This window comes from Sylvia atricapilla, chromosome 4 (genome assembly GCF_009819655.1).
Source record: "Sylvia atricapilla isolate bSylAtr1 chromosome 4, bSylAtr1.pri, whole genome shotgun sequence".
NCBI lineage: Eukaryota > Metazoa > Chordata > Aves > Passeriformes > Sylviidae > Sylvia > Sylvia atricapilla.
The window spans coordinates 26,826,356-26,847,082 of NC_089143.1; the positions used below are offsets into that span (position 1 = coordinate 26,826,356).

The 20,727-nt window shown below is 42.5% G+C and overlaps 2 protein-coding genes across 8 annotated transcripts in view; one reads left to right on the forward strand and one right to left on the reverse strand.

Annotated features, from left to right (window-relative positions):
• The window catches only part of CTBP1 (C-terminal binding protein 1), a 234,961-nt gene extending 227,420 nt beyond the window's left edge, over positions 1-7,541 (reverse strand). For 2 of the 3 annotated variants that reach the window (XM_066317337.1, XM_066317335.1), the window contains exon 1: positions 7,396-7,541. The gene's annotated coding sequence lies outside the window, so the exon portion shown is untranslated. Of the gene's footprint in view, positions 1-2,524; positions 2,575-7,395 lie in introns of those variants that run through there. The other variant, XM_066317336.1, reaches the window with a different exon arrangement.
• A 488-nt stretch (positions 7,542-8,029) lies between these two features.
• Positions 8,030-20,727, forward strand: part of MAEA (macrophage erythroblast attacher, E3 ubiquitin ligase) — a 48,829-nt gene continuing 36,131 nt past the window's right edge. Inside the window, exon 1 of one of the 5 annotated variants that reach the window (XM_066317349.1) lies at positions 8,030-8,178. Coding sequence is in view for 1 of the 5 variants with exons in the window: in XM_066317345.1 (XP_066173442.1) it covers positions 8,260-8,328 (69 nt within the window). In the remaining 4 variants the exon portion in view is untranslated. The other 4 variants (XM_066317347.1, XM_066317345.1, XM_066317348.1 and 1 more) reach the window with 4 other exon arrangements.

A 20,727-nucleotide genomic window follows, 5' to 3' on the forward strand; every position in this document is an offset into this window, starting at 1 on the left:
ATTCCATTCAGGGGTTTAACCTGCAGTGTTGCACAGTGATAGTGAACTCAGTCTCCTGAACAGGCACCTGATAACACCATCTTAGAGCAGCTGATAAGGGAAACTGTGGGATTATGACCGACAAAGAAGCTCCAAGTGTTTCCTAGCAAACCCACAAACCCCTTAAAACTCGTAACACTGTATGTCTAGGCTATGCTCAACTACCAGTTCTCCTGCAAACTTCTCATAAAACAAGTGTTTTACAAACTCAGTGGGGGCAGGGAGGAGGGGAAACCTAAAACTTTACAGTACTTTATCAAAGGTGTGTCCAGTGCATTGCCAAAACTCTAATACACTTTAGCATCTGTTACTAGAAAGCTGAACACACCTCATGTCCCTCAGATGTCTCTGCACTCTCATAGTAAATGTACTTTTCACTGTTATAGGGAAATGATCCCCCTGTGCTGGAAATTGAACCTGATCTCTCCCCTTTCTGTTTCCTAAGCTTTCAAATCGCTAATCACTAATTAGCATCTCTGGTGGCTCTCTCAGAACACTAGTGTTTTATGTGCAAGCATGACAATCCTTCCCATACCCCTTGGAGCTGATCAGCATAATCTGAAGTTCTTCCCTGAGAAGCTGAGGATAACACTGAAGCCTCTCAAGGAAAATCAGAAACGTGGTCCAAGTCTCTCTGGCTGCAGTCCAGACTCCCCCAATATTTACCAGCTAGAACACTAAGCTCTGATTTTATTTCCTACTTCCTATGACCACCATTTTTGAAGTTTAAAAAAATCCTAAACACGTGTCATACACAATCTTAAAAATAGGAATGCAAAGCAATCCAAATAAATCAATATTGCTTCATTCTGCAAAAACCTAAAATTCATTCATTCAGAATAGCAGACTTTACCTGACTTGGTGCTGTCACTTGGTACTGTGAAAATCTATGCTGGTTTCTGCTTTTGTTTTGTTGGAGTAGGAGGATTATTTTAACATGGAGAGGATTGATTGTGCTCCTCTATGCATGAGCTGCTGTTGATATTCCGAACCAGAAAGACTCCTTTCTAGAATTATCATCAATATATATTACAAGAGAGTGTTTACTTCCACCCTGCCTCTCTTTTAAAAGCCTCCACAGTGTTAATTCCCAGAGCAAGGCTACAGGTCTCCTACTCAAAATTTCTCTTTGGATTTTCTAATCCTTTTCTCCTTAATCTCCATTACACAAAAAGAAATCCACATATGCATGGTCTGTGGGAAGCTAAGTAACTTTACCTCTCACCATAGTTACCACATCTGATTTAACCACTGGCTCCGGACATTGAACCATTGTCCTTTAAGATTTCAGATTTTATTTGTGTATGCCTCGATACATTCATCAAGCATAAAATTCTACAACCAGACTGATTTTAATATCATTAGTAGACAATTACATTTCAATTTATGCAACTGTAAGACAACATACCATCCACCTCTGCTCTTTCTGCACTGTGCGTACTGCTGTTTTCCAGCAAAATGTTTAAATGTGTTACTATGACCATTATTGACAAGGTTTTCTGTCTATTCCAGGGCTTTGAATGATTCTGAAACAATGTTACGTTCAGATTTTCATTAGTGTGCTCAACTATTCTATTAGACTTTTTTGTTTCTCATGGTAACCAATTTTATTCGACTTAAGGGAAGCTATTCAAATATTTAAAGGCACTGCGAGATGGCAGGAGTTTATCGAGGAGCATACATGTTGTGTCACAGATATTCCTTTCCTCGCTCTTTCGGATTCCCCCTCCCTTTCCGACCCCCCTTCAAAAACAGTAGCAAACAAATGAGAATCTCGACCTGCCACACTGCACCGGGAACGTGCTCACTTCATCTCTTTATGTAAATATGCAAGTTGCAATGGGCACATTTCGAAACCACAAGCTCGGTAGGTAAAACAGATGCTTCTTACGTTCCTTCATAGGCACTGAATCCCTCTGCCAGAATCACCAGGCGCAACGCAAGAACTAAAGTATAAACATCTGCAACACCTCTCTGTTTTGTTAACATTCTTTCACACGTTTTCTTGCTAACTCCAAAAAGGCTCGACGGTGAAAAAAAAAAAAAACAACCAAAAAAACCCCAACAACAACAACAAAAAAACAGAGAGAGGAAAAAAAAATAAACCAAAACCAACAACAAACAGTCAAACTGGAAACATCTGCGAGATAGCTACGGAAAACGGAATGAAACACGAATAAACAAAAACATGGCGAAAGTGGCCTGGGGTTGTTACACTGTCAGATCATTTTTCCGAGCCCAACATCAAGGCTTTTGTTACAACCAAAGCGGTCATTTGCATGGAGAACCAACAGGGTTTCTTCTCCTTCGGCGTCTCGGCAGCCGTAACACACACACACACACACAGAGCGGCCGTCTCCGCGCACGGCGAGCCCCGAGCCCCCGGCACACCGACACCGCGGCCGACCGCGCACACGGCCCCGCGCCCCGCACACACCGCGCACACCGCCGAGACGCGATTTAGGCATAAAAACACCAGACGAACCTTGGGAGCGCTGCCCCAGCCGGAGTTCTCTCCCTCTCCCTCCTGCTCTGGCTGTTGCTGACAAGATCAGGCTGAGATTAACAAGTCCATGCTACTCTGCCAACCTCGCTCCTCCGGCGGCTGCAACACACGCCGGGGGCTCGCAATAATACCAAACTTTCGGAAAGTTAAAAATGGAATGGGTTGAAGGAATGTAAAGCACAATGGCAGGGAAGCAGAAAACACTGCCTGGACAATTATTGCAGCAGCACGCAGGGCACTGCTCTGTAGTCAAGGCTGTGTCAGCACTTTCTTTCTAAACTCCTCATTTTCAGGGGGCTGCAGCTCAGAAAGGGGAAAAAAAAAAAAAAAAAAAAAAAAAAAAAAAAAAAAAAAAAAAAAAGCTTATGGCCAAAAATATTGCAGGTAAACTCCCTTCCCTTTGCATTTTAAATCATCTATTTAGACCGTTCAGAAAGTTACAGGAGTCTGTGCACTTTGTCAGGCACTCTCACATGCCTTTTTTATGCAAATACAAGTCTTTTTTTTTTTTTTTTTAATGAGGTTTCACAAGAATTTGACCTACATTGTGAATGCCCCCCCTCTTTTCTTTTAATAGAAGCAATATAAAAAATACCTTAACATCGAAACCCGGGTTGCATAAACATGGGATAATTTCTAAGTAAATTCTACATACACATGGCCTGAAAGTTAGCAGACTGGTACCAGAGATGGGAAAATGGTACCACAGACTATCCAGCACAGCCTCTACTGAGGTCTCAACCCCAATTCATTATGGCAACTTGGTAACCCAAACTTCTGAGGGCATCTGCCTTTTCCTCGGATAAGGAAAGGGTCCTTATAATCTTGTTAAGATAAGGAAACAAAGCGTTTGATCTGTATTTACTACTTTCCAACAACACTCTAAACTGTGGCACATCAGGGCAATCGCTGCTACTGTTGTTAATCACCGGTTAAGTCGCAGGTTTTTTTTTTTCTTTTGTTTGTTGGGGTTTTACTCTTGGCAATTTCCTCTCAGATACAGAAATAAAACTTTCCCAGCCTTTTTACACAAGCCAGCTACACTAAGACACTTTTCAGTTATGTTTAAAGTTATGATAACAAAATGAAGGAAAAAACTCCAAACCATGAACTATACAGTCATATTACTACTTTCTCTTAAAGTAAATATACACCTTTATTGTGAAGACTGAGCAGCAGCCTAAGCCTGCTGGGCAAGAAAACCAAAGCCTAAGTCTTGACTCATATGGAATAGCCAAGACAACAGGCAGTTTCATCTAATCTTTACAAGACTCAAGTCCATCAAAACTTCTCCATCAAAAGACATCCCTCTGGTCTCTGTGAATTTCTGACTCCACAGTACTGTTGCATACAGTAGGATTTAAAATCAATTGCATCCATTACAATGGGGCCAGCCATTAAAAATTCTTGGTTGCTGTGAATAACTCAGTAAAGCAACTTCCCTAGTAGTTGCCCCCTTCAACTGTCTCATTCTCATTATCTTCTAAAAAGTCCTACTATTTGACAAATATATAATAGCCATACAATAGATAGTGGTTGGAACTGGATGATTTTTAAGGTCCCTTGCAACCCAAATTCTACGATTCCATGTTAGTATCCAATTAGTACAGGTCATCTCACACTTCTGCCTTGCAAGAATAGCTGCCTGGCATGTTTTGAAGACAAGCTGATTTAACACCTTCTGTCAATGCTGTGCACAGCAGTTAAAAAAGACCAAAATTTCTCCCATTAATCAGAAAAAAATTAACATGGATTAAAGGTGAAGGCTTAAATATTTCTCAAACACCAAAACTCACCAAAAGAGTAAAGGATTCTGCTTCTCCATTATAATGGAGAATACGTTCTAATGGACAATACCACCATGCCCACCTGCTCTGAGGAAGAGAACTCTACTGAACAGTGAGGCAACCTGTGCTCCTTCCCACCTGAACCAGCACAGGGCTTCACATTCCTCTCTTGGGCCAGTCTGGTCTGCAAACACAAGAAATTATGGTGACACACACCCACCTCTGCCACCTGGCACTGGGGTTATAAAGGCCACTGAAGGGAAGGAGAAGCAAGTGTGATAAAAATCTCAATCCACAGCAGTTTTCTTCAGCATTTGAAAGCAGAGCACTAAGGTTTCTGCTCTGCTCCACCAAATAACACACAGAGGGTTTACGTTCTTGAAAGATAGATAATTTGTATGCAGTGTTTAATGGTAGACAGATGTTTTTCTCTGATCATTAATCTGGAGCAAAGCGGAAGGCTACTGGAAACAAATGAGTAAAGTTCTCCTAAACGTTTGGAGTATTCTGTGCACACTGCTGAAGTTAAACTAATTGCTAATTCACATTAACAAGACACTGAACGAGGACAAACATTAACACATTATGTTTCAACTGGACAATACCAAGTAAAACAAAATGGAAGCTGATTTTTCATCCTCCTTTTATGACACCAGGGGACAAGGAAAAAAATAAAGAAGATACAGTATAAAACTTCTTAGTCGATCCAACTTCCTACTTCTATTGAAGAATAAAGTGGTAGGATTTATAAGAACTCTAAAAGCAAAGGTATAAAGGGAATTAAACTAAATTTAATTCAATTAAGACTTGGCTTTATAAATTGGTATGATAGGTTAAGCAGAAGATGTATATTAACCTAATATAACCAGAGAAAAGTACAACCTTTGTATATTAAGAACCATACCAAGGAGTAACAATAGTCATTTTGTTTAATTTAGCAGGAAACTACAGATTTTAACAACTTCAAAAGATCATTAGGTTAGTTCTCATCCCCACATTTATCACACCAACATTTACACTATAAATCAACAGCTGCAGCCTAAAGCTGAAAACACGCCAGAAATATACATAGGTTGTATCAATATTTGCACATGAAGCCTTGAACATGAATTAGTTGACACTCAACACTTCAAGCTTCCTCCCTGAAGTTGCAATATTTAAAGGTTAAAGATTAGACATGCTCCCTCTTGTGTTAAACTAAGAATACACGAATACATGCTGTTTTCTCTGACATGATGGTTGCTTGGCCATCTGTTTCATTAAGCAACCCCTTTAGGTCTGGCTACTAATGTCTGACAAAGCTTCACCAATAACTCTCCAGTTTAAAGACAGCTACAGTCTCAGCACATAACCTGTATCCACAGGGTAACTGTGTTACATTAAATTAGCTATCAGAAAGGACCATTAAGAGATTACATATAAACAAAACCTGTTGTAAATAAGCATCTTAGACAAATACATACATGACTTGATCAATTACATAGCGAGTCACATTTCTTCAGTCCCTATAAGGACCACAGAGCCAGTGTGCTCAAGCTGCTCAGTACCATTAATCATTGGGAATACTGAAGAGCAAATTTCCTTCTAAATATTAGCTTACAGGATATTTAAGACAGACAGGAAGAACAGGAATATTTTACAATGCTACATAATTGTGTTTGTAAATACAGCAACAATTGAGCAAAGTTTTCAATCCTCCACCCAAGCAGCTCAGGGTGAACCATTCCCTGAACAGAACCTTAATGGAGTCAAAATCCCCCTTATAAAAATTCTCTTGCAGGATCTGGTCCCAAGATCGTGTCTAGACATGAATGCTAATCCCAGGTGTAACTAACACAGAAGTTTTTACTAGTACACTCCTCAAACAAAGGTTTTGCACCTGGTGTGGGCTTGGTAAATAACGTTTAGGCATACTTTTGCTGGTTATGGTCAGCACAAGGCTGAATGCTAGAGCGACTGTGAGTAAATAGAAGTAAATAGCTCAGAGTCAAGAGCTGAACAAAATCTAACACTCATCTACATGACTTCCCACATTCCCTTTTATTTACCCCCATCCCCTTTCTGGTGGACAGATACTTTCAGTGCAATGAGGTCTATGCAAATCAGAAATAATAGCACCAAATATTCTAAGAAACATACTTGCTCTTTCAAACCATGAAAGTTAAGTATGTTCGCTTCTCCTGGAAGTAACTATTGATGTTTATTTCCCCACCATCTTCTGCAGACCAGTAAAAACATAACCACAGTGTTCAGAGAGCAAAAAACCATCGTGGTCGATAGATACAGGTTTGGGGGTCTCCTTAAAGCCTCAAACTCCAGCAGCACACTGCTTGAAGCACATTTGCTGCCAGTGCATCAAGAAACTAAACTTTTGACACCGACTTCAGCGACAGAATGAAGTTTGTATTTACTGCACGTACATTTCTATGGGCACATTTCCCTTCTGCTGCAAACTTGGCGTGGTGAAGGTTTGTCCCAGTGCCCTGTGTCACACCCTGAGGTGCTCAGGTCACAGCGAGGAGCCGAACATCGAGACACTGCCCTCTACGCAGTGCCCAGAAAACAGCTTTTATATTAGGATTGACACTCCAAGAGTGGTTTTATTCCCTCGCACACAAAAGTAGGAACTCTGCAGGACCACGTCGCTTTTTTTTTCTTTCTTTGTTTTTAAATGGAAACACTCGCGTAGGTCCGGCAGAGGAATTACTGCTCGCTGAAACCGGTGCTTGTCACCTCACAGAGACCAGCCAGAGGTCAGCGGGTCACGCAAAGCCTCTGAGTGCAGCCATGGAGATCCACAGCTCGCCGGGGATCCCGCCGGGAGCCCGCGCACCGGCGCCGGACAGAGCAGCCCCAACTCCGCACCTGTAGCGCCCGGCGGCGCCGCGGGCCGCAGCTCCGCTCCCCGGCGTGGCAGCGAGGGCAGCGGGACCCACGAAGGGACCACGAGAGACCCCGGCGGCCGAACGGAGCCACTCCCCCCTCCCCACCCCGTCCCCCGCCGTGCGGGCGGGACCGGCCCGGCTGCGGCGGGAGCTGCGCCCGCCGCACGCCTCCGCTCACCGGGGAAATTCGGCGCCGGCCCGGAGAGCCGAAGGCAAGGGGCTGCTGCCGTCTCCGCTATTTAAACCTCTTCCCGCCGTCTCCGCCTCACTGGCTCCCACTCGCTCCCTCCGCCCCGCGGAACTCACGGGGGGCGGCCACGCCCCTCCCGATGTACACACAGCCACACGCCGCCAGCCGCCCCGCCCGCCCGCCCCAGACGAGCCGCCCATTGGTTCAGCAGCCCGCCCGTCAACCTGAGAGGTTACAGCATTGGCTAGCGGCGCTGTTTATCACAGCGCGTCCCGCCCCTCGCCCCGCCCCTCCCCTTCCCGGACACCTCGGGGGTGTCAAAACGGCCGTTTGAAGTCACCAGCAAAATTTACTTTTAGGCTCCGCCCACTGAGCCCCAGAACACGTTCTCATTGGGCGATAGGAAATCGGTCTCTGCCACTACTGGATGGCTGAATGCCGATAACCCCCTCAAATCCCGCCTATCCCAATGCCGTAATCCCATTTGATTTGTCCGCGTATCCGTATGGCCCCGCCCATTCCCACACCGCTGCGCATTCAGGCGCAGCTCCCAGAGCTCTGGGGCGGTGCCAACACTCACGGCCGGGGAACGTGAGGAGGGGAACCGCTCATTGGCCGGCGCGCCGTCGCTCTCTCTCCGTCCCCGCCCCCGCGGAGCGTACCAAGCCGCGGCGTCGCGGGGTGGCGGGGGAAGCGTGTGGCGTTGGTTCGGCCCGTGTCCATGAGGGCCGGGGCGGGGCGCGTGCCGTTTCCCGGCATGCCGCGCGCGCCGTAGGTAGCTCCCGCCGGGACGCGCTGGGAAGGAGGGCGGGAGGGAAAGGAGGGAGGGGGGAGGCCGGTGCCTGATCCAAGATGGCGGTGCAGGAATCAGCCGCTCAGCTCTCAATGACTCTGAAGGTGCAGGAGTATCCCACTCTCAAGGTGGGTGCCGGGCCGCCCCCGGCGCGGGGGGAGCGCGTTAACGCCCTCAGCGTCCCGCCCGAGCAACGCTGAGCGGGAGCCCCTTCTCCCCCGTGTTCTCCCCGCCTCGGGAGCCCCGGGGCTGGGGGATGGAGGTCGGGAACGATTCCTATCGCGTAGTTCCCGCCTGTCCCCGTTTTTCTTCTGCTTGACGTCTCGGCTGGTGCCGCTCCGCTGCTGCTCTTCCCATCCCCCTCCGCGGAGGGAGAGGGACGTGCCTGGAATATGCTGTTCTTCCCTGGTGTCTCCGTGCCCTGAGGGGACGGGGGAGGCTCCCGGGCCACACTGGGGACACAAAAAGAGCTGGAAAGGAGCCGGGAGAGAAGTGAGGTGCTTGTGGTCGCGGGGCGGTGTGAGGGGGGAGTGGGTTCGCACGGAGCCGGGCTGGGGGAGAGGGCTTGGGGCGTGTGAGTGGAGCGTACTCCCTTAGGAGCACCGAGGACTGCCCGAAGTGTTCATCCCAGATGATTATCTGGATCTACGTGGCGTTGTTAGGAGACGTGTTAAAGGGGAGGGAATGGAGGTGGCAGTATAATATGGTTCCCTGGCTGCTTGGTCCCCCGAAGATGGAGATGAGCTTGAAATATAAAAAGGGACAGACGTACTGGAGGGCTGTGGAGGCGAAGCAAGACAGAGTTTGGTAAAAGCTGTTCCTTGAGATACTGCGTCTGCCTGCAGGATGGAGGTCTCCCAAGGCTGCACGGGTGGTCTTGGGCTTTAACCAGGTGTTGTGAGGCAGGTGAAGGACTCAGCGATGACCTTAACGCTCAGTGCCTCCGAGATCTGTTGAGCTGCAAGGATGATGCTCATAGGAATCAACGGGAACCTTTGTTTCAAGTCTCGTGTTGTATATACAGGAGATCTACCACATAGATAGCAGCAAGCGTGGAAGGGACCTGGGAGAAGGATCTCTATTGCGAAATGCTTATTTAAACATCTCTCGTGTCAGCGTATCCACATTTTGCCGTCTGTAGAAGATGTTTTTGCAAAGTCAACTTTGTTGTGCTGAGATCATGATGTGCCTTCACACACCGAGCATTGTGTGCTCTTTGCAGTGTTGGTTCTGCAGGCTCTCTGGCCATGTTCTTCTTCTGCATGTCCTCCTCCACGAGTTCTGTTCTGCTGAGGTCCTTAGAAGCAGAAGAACAAAGTGTTAATTCCCATTTTACATGTGAAGGCTCCTTTATGTCACCCAGAAGTACTTTGAACCTGACAGCATCAGGCTTAAATTTTAAAATAACTGTAAAGAGTTCTCTAGCACTTTCCATAGCCAGAACAATGTGAAGGCATTTAATGTTAGGAACATCATTTAAAGACTGCATCTTAGGTGTATTCCAGTTGTTACCACAGCTTTAGTTGCTACATTCCTGAAAAATTACTGCAGTGGACATCAGTGAGTTTTTTTGTTTTGATGTTTATGACTTCGTATGAATTGTAAAGGTGCCAGTCATTTAAAAGGTTGAGGATATTTTGGACCTTTTTTTTTTATTATTTCCACAAGCATTCTTTTTCCCTAAAATATCTCAACAAAAATATACATAACCGAATGGAATGTTGTTTGTGAAGTTAGCAGGCTAAAGAGTAAGTGGGTGAGACACCCTTGCACTGAAACTCTTCATTTCCAAGCAAAGGTGATGTTTATTGACTTTTCCCAGCAGCCGTTCAACCTCTTGGTTGTTCCTGCAATCTTTAACAACATTTTTCATTGTTTTAAAAAACCTGCCAGAACAGTGTCTGCTCAAATCTTTTGAATGTGTCCTGTGAAATGTTCTTAGCTGTGACTCATATATCAAAACATTTTAGTGGTGGAGGTGAAAAAGCAGCACAGAGAAATGAACACTAGGGCTAAAGTCCTACTAAAGTAAGTTGATATGGAATTGCATTTTGCTCTTTAGAAGTCAGATACCTAAAAGTTTCTGTGGGACTGAGACTGTGAATTTTTATTTCCAGTTTATTCAAATGCTGTGTAAAATTAATGTGTGTCACTTTTTTATTTATTTTGTTCACCAGCACAGTAGCTCAGGTATTTCTTTTGGAGCTCTGGACACTGGTGATTTTCCCTTATGTGAGTAAAATAGAAAAGATTGCAGACTTGTATTTATATCCTTCCTGTTTCCTCCCTCTAGCTTCCTCATGCCAGCATCACTAGATAATAGTTGTGTAATAGTTCTACATTTACAGTGTGTTCCACAGAGCGCTTTTCATGTGAAAGAGTGCTTCAAACTGCAGAGGGAAATCCCTGTTCCATAGCTAAATTGTGGTTGCTGCTGGAGTGGAAATACTTCAGCTGTTCTTCAGCAGTTCAGCTCAGGGGAAGTAAATAGAGTTCTTCAGCTGAATCTAGAGAAGCTCTTTAAGTGTGCAAAATAATTCTTGAATATTCCTCTCCCATCTCCTCCAGTCACTTCTCAAGGACAAGAAGGTTGTCAGCTATTCTTCTACCAAACTGCTGTGGAATCTTTTTTCTTTTTTTTTTTTTTTCTCTCTCTCTTGGTTTTTTTGTTTTTTGTTTTTTGGTTTTTTTTTTAAATCCTACCGATGAGGAATTCTGCTGGTCTCAGATGAGAGCATGTAAGATGAAAGCTGACAATTTGAAAATGAATGAATACAAACATTGTGATCGTAGCTCTTTGCTGAAAATAATAAACAAGTGATGACAGGAAGCTGGATAATTCATCCATATCTTTAGAAGTATGAATAATTATTAAACTGATAGCAGGCTCTATAGGCTAAGACCCCAAAAGTGGAAGATGGAAGACTCGAAAGCAGGAATGATCACTTGTGAAAATATTCTGGGCTGTTTGTTGGCAAGCAGTTTTGGGTTAGCTGGTCTGCTACTGCTTGAAAAAAAAAGTTCATCAGCAGGAGAGTTGTAGAAGCACAGGATATGTCAGTGCCTTCTCAGAGCTGCTGTTTGATTTCTTTTGTTGGCAGCTCTGTCAGGGAAAATACTGGCAGCAGATTTAAGAAGATATTCATTTCTCATGGAAATGCAGTTGTTGGATTGTTACAGGGAAACATGTAGGAGACTGGGATTATATGAAGTTCATATTGTTTCTGTCCTGAGTCCACAGAATAACTGAGGTTAGAAAGGACCCCTGCAGACAATCTAGTCCAGTATCCTGCCCTTCAGGCAGGGTCAGCTGGAGCAAGTTGCTCAGTACCATGGCCAGACCATTCTCAATTATCTCCCAAGGTGGAAACTCCAGTGCCCCTTGGTAAACCTATTCCAGTGTTTGACTGCTTTTGGGGTACTAAAAGAAAGTAATCTTTCGTTGACAAGAAATTTTCTGTATTCTGGTTTGTGCCCATTGTTGTACTTTTATGGGGCACTGCTGAGGGGAGTTTAGCTTCATCTCCTTTGTTGTCTCCATGGGGTATTCATACACTTAGTAAGGCTTCCCCTGAGCCTCTTCTGGGTTGAGCAATCCCAGCTCTCTCAGCCCTTCTTCCCATGTCACGTTCTCCAATCTATTAGTGATCTCTCTTGCCTTCTCTTTATACATTCCAGTATGTCCATGTTTCTGTTGTTTGGAGAGCCATAACTGGACACGGCACTTTGGATGGGTCTAAGTTCTAATTAGAGTAGAGGGGAAGGATCACCTTCCTTGACCTCCTGGCAGTTTTTTTCCTAACACAGCCTGTAGTGCTGTTGGTAGCCATTGCTGCAGGGGCACACTGCTGTCATAGGCAACTTGTCCAGCAGCACCCCAGGCTCTGTTCTACAAAGCTGCTTCCCAGGTTGTTGGTCTCCAGCAAGTCCTGGTACAAAGGGTTGTTTTTTCTCAAGTGTAAGACTTTGTTTCCCTTTGTTGAATTTTATGAATTTCTTGTTTGCCCATTTCTCCAGCCTGGTGAGATCTGTAGGAATGGCACCACAACCACCTGGCATATGAAGAGCTCCTCCCAGTTTTGTATCCTCTGCAGGTGCACTCTGACCCATCATCCAGATCACTAATGGAGATGTCAAGCAGTTCAGATCAACTTTTTTACCCAGTGAGCCAGAAGAAGTGCAAGGTTAATTTTTTGTGTAACTGATTGCAACACTTTATTTTTTCCCGTGTTTATAAGCTTTATTCTAAGTTGCTTTTGAACCTAATTTTAAGAGTCAAGAGTACTTTTGTCAAAACTTTGAACAGGTAGCAGCAAAAGTTACTCAGTGCAAGTGGTTCAAGCAGAATGTAAGACAGAAGTATTAACTTGTAACACTTAGTTCACTGTCTGTATATCAGTGTAAAAAAATATGTATCATTTGAAGTTAGAAGGGACATTAAAGATCATCATGTTCCAACCTTCCTGCCAGGGTCAGGGACACCTTCCACTAGACCAAGTTGCTCAAAGGCTTGTCCAGCCTGGCCTTGAACACTCCCAGGGAGGAGGTATCTGCAGCTTTCTGGGCAGCCTGTTCCAGTGTTTTGCCATCTTCACAATAAAAAAATCTCTTCCTCATGTGCAATCTAGACCTCCCCTCTTTTAGTTTGAAGCGATTCCCCCTTATCCTGTCACTACGTGCTGTTGTAAAAAGTCCCATTCCAGCTCTCTTGTAGGCCCCTTTTTAGATTATCTAAGTGCTTTTCAGATAGAAGGTTGGTAAAAAAAGCTAAACCTGGATGTTGGTAACAGCTCTGCACTAGCTCATCATGAACACTTATCTCATACTCAATCCATCTTCAACCTGGGTGCTCTGACTCACCGAGTGTGTTGAATGTCCATGCCAAGCGTTCCTGTGCTGCTGAATAATGCACTTCCTGTTTTGATGCATCCTGTGTGTCTGTGTGTGTGTCAGCAAACAAGTGTGACATTTTTTATACTGTTGTTGTTTTCTTGCATTAGGCTCTGTTCTAAAATCCACTCTTTTAAGAAAAAGCTGACCCTGTGGGACTTTGTAAGAAGTTTGATGTCATAAAATAGACGAAGAAATTGGCTCCTGTTGGTCTCTTTTCCACCCCTGCCTCACTATGAAATATATTTAAAGTGATTAGTGAAGGAAGAAGGCCCAGTAAAAGGCAGTGCAGTCATGAGCTAGAGCTGTTGCTTGATTTATTATCAGTACCCCATTATGCCTGTAGGGAAATACTTGAAGAAGGGTATTCTCAAACATCTTTCAGAAGATGTCCTGTTATTATCTTCAAAGTGAATACTTTACCTGATGTTGCAATTCCTAGTTGCACCATACTTGATTTGTAGTGTTTTCCCAGGACAGTGGCCTGTGATCTTGTGAGTTTGGTTGTGTATGTTTTCTGGTGTAGGAATAATATGCTTGTATGGTAGCTAGCACATTGGGATTTAAAATGTTGACGTAAAGCAAGATTTCAGTCTTGGCATAGTGTGTGTTTCTCAAGATCTGGGAAATGAGTAAAGATGAGCTTCAAACATTTCCTAGGTACTATAATAGGAAAATGCTTTACTTGGTGTGCTCCCTTAGCATCTTCCCATTGTCTTTCAAATCAGTAGTTCCTGTATAAGCAGCATAGGAGTGTGCCTTTGAGCTCACAGATTTAGGGAAGTACTGTTGTGGCAGATGGGTATTTGCTATAAGGGCACACTGACAGGATCCATCAGTCCTTGTTAAGTCAGAAAGCTGCCTGCATTGTACACTTGGCCTCCCACAACTTACAGCCTGAAGATACACTATGTGGGAAGTATTTGCTAACCCAGAATGTGAAATATGCCAAAGCAACTGATTACTTATGTGTTATTTGATTTAAATAAAGCAGTTTTTAAAGATACTTTTGTTTTGACAGCCAGTAATTTAACTACTTCACAACTTCTTTTGATTTACCTCAGCTTTTTTTAAGAGCTCTGTGGATTAACTTGACTTGTAAACTAGTGAAAATGAAAGTAAAACAGATAATACATTGAATTACATAGAACTTTGGTCATTCATATATTCTGATATAGGTTTGCTAATTTGAATCAATTATGTTCAATTGTCTTACAAGAAATGCTATCACTTTGGCTGGAACAGGTTATTTGGGAGCAATCTGATTGGAAATGGGATCTCTAGCCAGTATCATGGTGTCTGGACTGTGCAAATGCACAGAAGGACAATGACCTCTTTCATTTAAAGAGGTAAAGAGGTGGTGCTGTGGTTAAAATGAACAAATATTTGGAGAAGAAAGAAAGATCAAAACAAATGGAAGGACTTGCTTAGAACACAAACCTGCTGAGGGACCGTAGCTTTGCAGCTCAGCTGCTTCTTTGGCCAGTGATGATCATTGCTTCTTTGGAGCAATGATTAGGTTCTTGCTAGTACTCCAGTATTCCTACTAAAAAAGGAAAAGCAAAGACATTTCTTTTGAGGTGTAAGTCCATGGTGGCAGCCATAAACAAGTGCATTGAAAAGGACTGACCTCTGATGCCCTCAGGGTAGTTCTAGACAGGGCTCTAAAATGGCTATCAACTTCCTTATATGAGGATGTAAGACAGTTTTTTTTTTGTAACAGTAAAATAGCTTTATAAAGAACTTAATTTTCTTGTAGGAAGCCTTGTTCAAAAGTTCATTATGTATTTAGAAATAAGTTACTTGCAGTCTGTGTAACAGGATAATATTTTGAAGGAGGGTGATTGCTACTTGTGTAGCAGATGGATAGTCCAAGAATTTTTGCTGTTCTCTCCTGTATTGAAGTCGCAGCTTTGAATAATATAATGATGGTTTCATTTGAGACACAGCTGCTCTAGAATACACAGTACTGTCTTCCTGAGTTGTAAATCTGACCTATTTGTCACTAAGGCAAGCTACTAGGCTTTACTCTTCCAAAACATTGAAGCTGTTTTTAAAAAGAACTATTTTTTAATAATCCAAATTACCTCCAACTGCTTTTAGGCTTATGAAATTACTTTGTTTGGATATGTATCTTCAAGATTTTATTTTAATGCTTTTACCTAATTAACCTAAATCTAGACATTATTCTAAACCATCCATTCCTGAAATACACTACCACTCTTTTAACTTTATTTTCCTTTTCTGATTTTGCCTGGAACAAAGAAAAACTATTACTATTTTAAGGCATTGATAAGAGCTACTCATCAGAAAAGTTCATTGAAGAGGTGGTGATATAATTTAGGTTTTGGATAAGTCCAGTGACCAGTAATGATGCTGACTCTGGTCTGAAGTAATCCAAGAATTGTTGAGGAAAAAATGAACTATATAAAAACACAGAATTTCAGCTATTCTGCATGCAAGTGCTTGGTTGTTACTTCTTTGAGGGAAAATTTTCAGAAGTTGCCTCATTTTTCTGTGGCATCATATATAATAGATGTCCTCTGCTTTTTTGTTCTGTTGAGGCCGTGAGCGTGGTGGTGATCTTATTTAGTCTCAAGAAAAGAGCTGAGTGCATGAAGATGTTTCTTGTGGGGTTTAGTTTTGCTCTTGACACTGTTTATTGAAACTCTTCAGGAAATGCCTATTTTTTCTTACATGTTCCTATATTTCCTATTCTTCTTGCCTAAAGTAGTGCTAAGTTGTCTTTGCTTCTGGTTTTTTTGAAAGACAGTTTCATCAGTGCACCTCTCTGTTTTCCATAGCTGCCTTGCCTCGCTTAACTTCATGTTAGGGGCATTTGAAAAAAAGCTTATTTATATCTCAGAGTCTTCAACTGAATTCTCTTGGAGGCCTGTAGATTCATACAAATCTCGGGTGCTTTTCAGGTGTTATAAGCTAGCACAGTTGAGAGGAAGCACACCACTTTTCTGACCCTTGAAAGGAGAGTATAGTTCTGTAATGGTTCCCCCCACCTGATCTGGTAGGACTCTTTTTAAAAAAACACAAAAACTTACATTGTGTATCTTTTCAAATTAACTCAGTCATGAGCAAGAGGGAATTAGAAATGGATTTTTAAAAATCTTAATCAAATACATGAAGTCACAAAACTAGGGAGAAGGAAAAAAAGTTTCAAGAAATATCAAATAAAAAGTCATATTTTATGTGGGAAGAAGTTACTTTCAGCCAAGATACTTGAACACTGAGGAAGGAAGATGCACACAGAGATCTGTCAAGTCAGGATATATGGTTAAAAGTTCCCTCTATAGGAATTGGTACCAGTTTGACCCAATTAACTACTTTCTATCAAATACAGAAGAAAAATGGATGTTCTTCACAGAAACGCAAACCTATGTAAAAGATGCATGTTTCCATTGTCTGTATTGTTTTCTGTGGAAACCAGTTTTTAGCAAAGAAACCTTTGAAAAATCCTGTTAACAGGACTCCGGAGAATAGTTAAAGGTCTTACATATACAGCCAGATTTTTTTTCCTTTAATTTCTTCCTTCAATTGACTTTTTTAAAGTCTCACTTTTACTCTGTAATTCCCAACAACCAAATGATATCTATACAAACGGGTTTTTACTTCTTTCTGATGCATCTGAACTAGTTTCATATATGCAGTTACTGTGAGCTAGAAACTTTGATTTTTGTTGTGGTCTGAAAGTGATTGTGTTTTACTTTCCATTTTTATTTGGAGCTCCTTAGATTGAATCTTCATAAGTAAAGAATTTGACCAATGTTGTAGTATGTGACCAGATCAGTGTGAGAACTGGTGTACTGAAGATCTACTGTAAGGCTAAAGATTTGGAGAATAAAGGATTACATTTTTTCAAAACTTCAGTCATGCAATAAATGTGTAGTTCAGTCTTTCAGTATTGCCCTGTACCAGTTCAGAAAATTTGTGGGCAGCATCAAGGTGCTATTTGGAATTTCAGACAGTTGCCATTAGTCTTTGGCATTACCCTACACCTCCAGAGGAGCAGAAATGCAGCACGTAACACTTGTTATAAAAAGCTTTTTTGTCTTGGGAGGAATCCCTTTCTCCTATGTTCAGTCCTCCTCTTAATTCTCTGATAAATGCTGAAGTAGTCTGAGGATTTTGATGGATAGCTGTGGAAGAAAGACAATGTAGAAGACTGTTTCTCTGCTTCTGCTGTGTTAAGTAAAATTTTAGTGACGTTCTTAGCATATGTAATTGATTTTTCCCTTCCAACTGATGGCTTATTGATGCAGAAATAGTATCCTGACTAATCAAATATGGAATAATGTACATCAGTTACTGTGAATTTTTAGAAGTGCATGCCATGTAAAGATATAGGAGTTGTTTTTAAAAAACTGGAGGAGGCGGTGAGGTGGACTTGGTTGATAGTTTATTCATATTACTGAATGTTTTTTAGAGATAAGCCATACCAGGAACTCTTGCAAGAAAGACTGAAGTCCTTATGCGGATAAGGAACTAGGCAAGATAAAAAACAAACATCAAGATTTAGTAACCAGCTTCTGTACTGGAGGAAGATTGGTGTTAGGATTCTGCTGGCATCCTGGTGATATTCAGCTGTTTGAACAGCCTGGAAGAAAGAGTAAGTGCTGAGATGAAGCAGTTTCCTTATTCATACTAAGATAATGGGGTATTGCAAATATAGCCAAGTGTGAACCATTAGAGAAAAGCAGTGAGAGACTGAATGGTTGCAAAAAAGATTCAGTATAGACAAGTGCAGTATGATACAGCTTTGGGGTATGGTGGAAAGAAAATTAATCGTAGTCTTATATATATATAATAACTGAGTTGGAAATGATCATCATTGGTCAGTGGGATCTTAAGGCTAATAGTGAATGTTTTCTGTAAGTGGTCAGGTTAATGTTGACAAACACAGGACAGAAGGGAATAATGGAGAAACTCAATACACTGCAGTTAAAATCCATGGTTTCTTGTTCTCTCAAGTAGTATGAGTTACTCTTATTTGCTCCCTTCTCACATCCTGAAAAAGCATGTAGTAGAACTGGAAAATTTCTATAGAAGGGCAGGAATGATTAGAGAGATGGAACGTCTGTCTTCAAGGAATGGTTTAAAAAGTGTCTCTTCAATCTCACGATATGTGAGAAGTATTTAGGAAAAAGAGAGGGTTTCCTTTTTGGCTTCCAGAACAAGAACAAAAGGGTTTCAACTTAGCTGAAAACTCAAAAACAGTATTTCTTCACATAGCTGTGAGCCTGTGAAATGTCTCACAACAGGATGTTGCAGTGTAAAACTCAGGTCAACAGCAACCAGCAGAGTTCACGAGTTAGAAACACCCTGTGGTGTTTCTACTATTAAACTCCCATCTCTGGCTCAAGAAGTCCAAAGGGACTGTTTGGAATTACTAACTTTGTTCTTGCCTTTTTTCAAGTGCCATCCTCTTTCCGGTTATCATCAGAGAAAAAATAGTGACAGAGAGGGGACTGTTGATCTTAATCAGGTATGGTCATTCAGATCTTCATATGGAAATGTATTTGATGTCTAAGTTAGCAAAGATGAATTCATTAAATTAAAGTAGGGAAGTACTTCCGCAGACTGTTAAATTCAGGCTTCTTCTTAAACCTTGGCTAACTTCAAAAGCTAATCTGAGTTGCTCAGAGTCCTGCCAAGTTCTGAAAGTTCTTGAGGGTGGAGATTCCATCACCTTTCTGGGCTGCCGTTGCAGTGCTTACCAAGTCTTCTGATTGAAATATTTTTATGTCCAGCTGGAATTTTCTTTAGTGACAGTTGTCAACTCTGCCTCCTTCCTTTTTGCTCTGTAACTCTGGAAAGTCTGGCAGGCTCTTATCTATGACCTTCACCTTTCAGTGGTAGAAAGCTTCTATCAGATTGTGCTGCTTCCAGCTCCCTGTAGCCTTCCGTTCTACAAAGGAAACAAGCCTGCCCCTTTCAGCTTCTCTTGGTTCTCTTGGATTTTTTTTTTTTTTTTTAATTCTCCAACCAGCTCACTGTCGTAGTGGAAGCTTTCTGGACTGTCTTCAGTTTGTCAGCATCTCTTTTTTAGTGGGTGGAGGGAATGACCTGAAAACCAGCCTCAGTATTCCAGATGAGTCTGCATAAATGCAGAGCATAAACAATCACTCCTCTCAACCCACTGTCTTTAGCCTTGCTGATGCAGCCTGGGATGGGGTTATGCATTACCTGCTGTCCATCAGGACCTCTGCATCTTTTCTTTCAGTGGTGGGCCTAGCCAGTTATTCCACAACCAGTGCTGAAGGCTGGGGTTTTGTGCCAGATACTGGGCCCTGGTGTTTTACCTTGGTTACGTTTCATAAAGTTCTTGGTGTATTTCTCCAGCTTGTCATTTTTTCTGAATGGCAGCTCCAACACCCATTTATATTTATGAAGCACTCCATCAGTTTGTCCCCTGTGAGCTTTCTGACTGTGCAGATGGTTGAAGATGTCACGTGTGCTGGAGCTGATAACATTTCTGGGAGTCAAGCAGTACTTGTAATTGACCACCGGGAAGCTTTGGAACCACTGACCATTATTCTTAGAGCTTGACTATGCAGTCAGTCCCTCACCCATGTTGTGTTCATTGAGTCCCTGTCTCCCCTGTTTGGCCACAAGTGAGACAATGTCAGAAACCTCTCTACTGTTGGCATGAAAGGCTGCCAGCGTGCTCCTGCCATTCAGAGAATCACTGAAAGTAAACAATGTTGTCAAGCTTTGATTTGATTATGACAGTTCTGGGCTGGTTATTTCCAAACTTTATAAGTTTGGAAATGGTTTCCATATGTTTTTTTTTCCGGTAACTTTCACAAGAACTGAGATGAGGCAGGCCAGCCTGTAGTTTTTGCGATCTTCCAGGTTCTCTTTTTTAAGTAGGGGCACAAAACTTGCCCTTTTCAGTCAGGGACAACTTATCTTGTTCACGATGACATTCCAGCAATGGTAGCAGGTTTGCTGTGTCATCCAAGAACTCTCTCCTCCTGCTCCTGTGTGCCTGTTTGAATACACCCATGGTAGCTTTGTCAATCATCTCTCGAGGCCTGTGTATCTTCAGCTTGCTTTGGACTTCTTACAGGAGTGAATAGTGCCTTTCTGCCCAGGCTTAGTTGCTCATACACCATCAGGAAGGCTTAGGAGACCTTACCAGTAAAGACAAAAAAAGGCATTTAGAAGTGAGACTTTGTCCTTTGTAGCTAGGTCACAAACTCAGTTGTGTAGATGCTTTTTATCTTCTTTAAGCTGCTTTTATCTATAAGACTCAGATAATAGCAATTACTTATTTGAAGTCTAGTTGAATGTGATGTTATGTGAAGGCATGTTGTCTGTGATGGTAACGAGTGCTGGATTTCTAGCTGTGACTCAGAAGGCTTTTGTGGCTGGACAACTATACCAGCTCTGCAAAGAGGACCTCTCCACAGTTCATGTTTGTTTTGTCATATTGTATTCTATCCCAAGCAGAGAGCCTTTCAGCACTCTGTATCCAATTTGTTTGCAAACCCCAGGTGCTCAGTGAGTGACTGTGTCTGTTGCAGAAGCTGCAAGTGTGCACCAGGCTAAAACTTCATTCTCGAAATGCCATTGAACTGCTTAATAAAATTCAAGGTGCTACGATGAGCATAAGTCCAGTC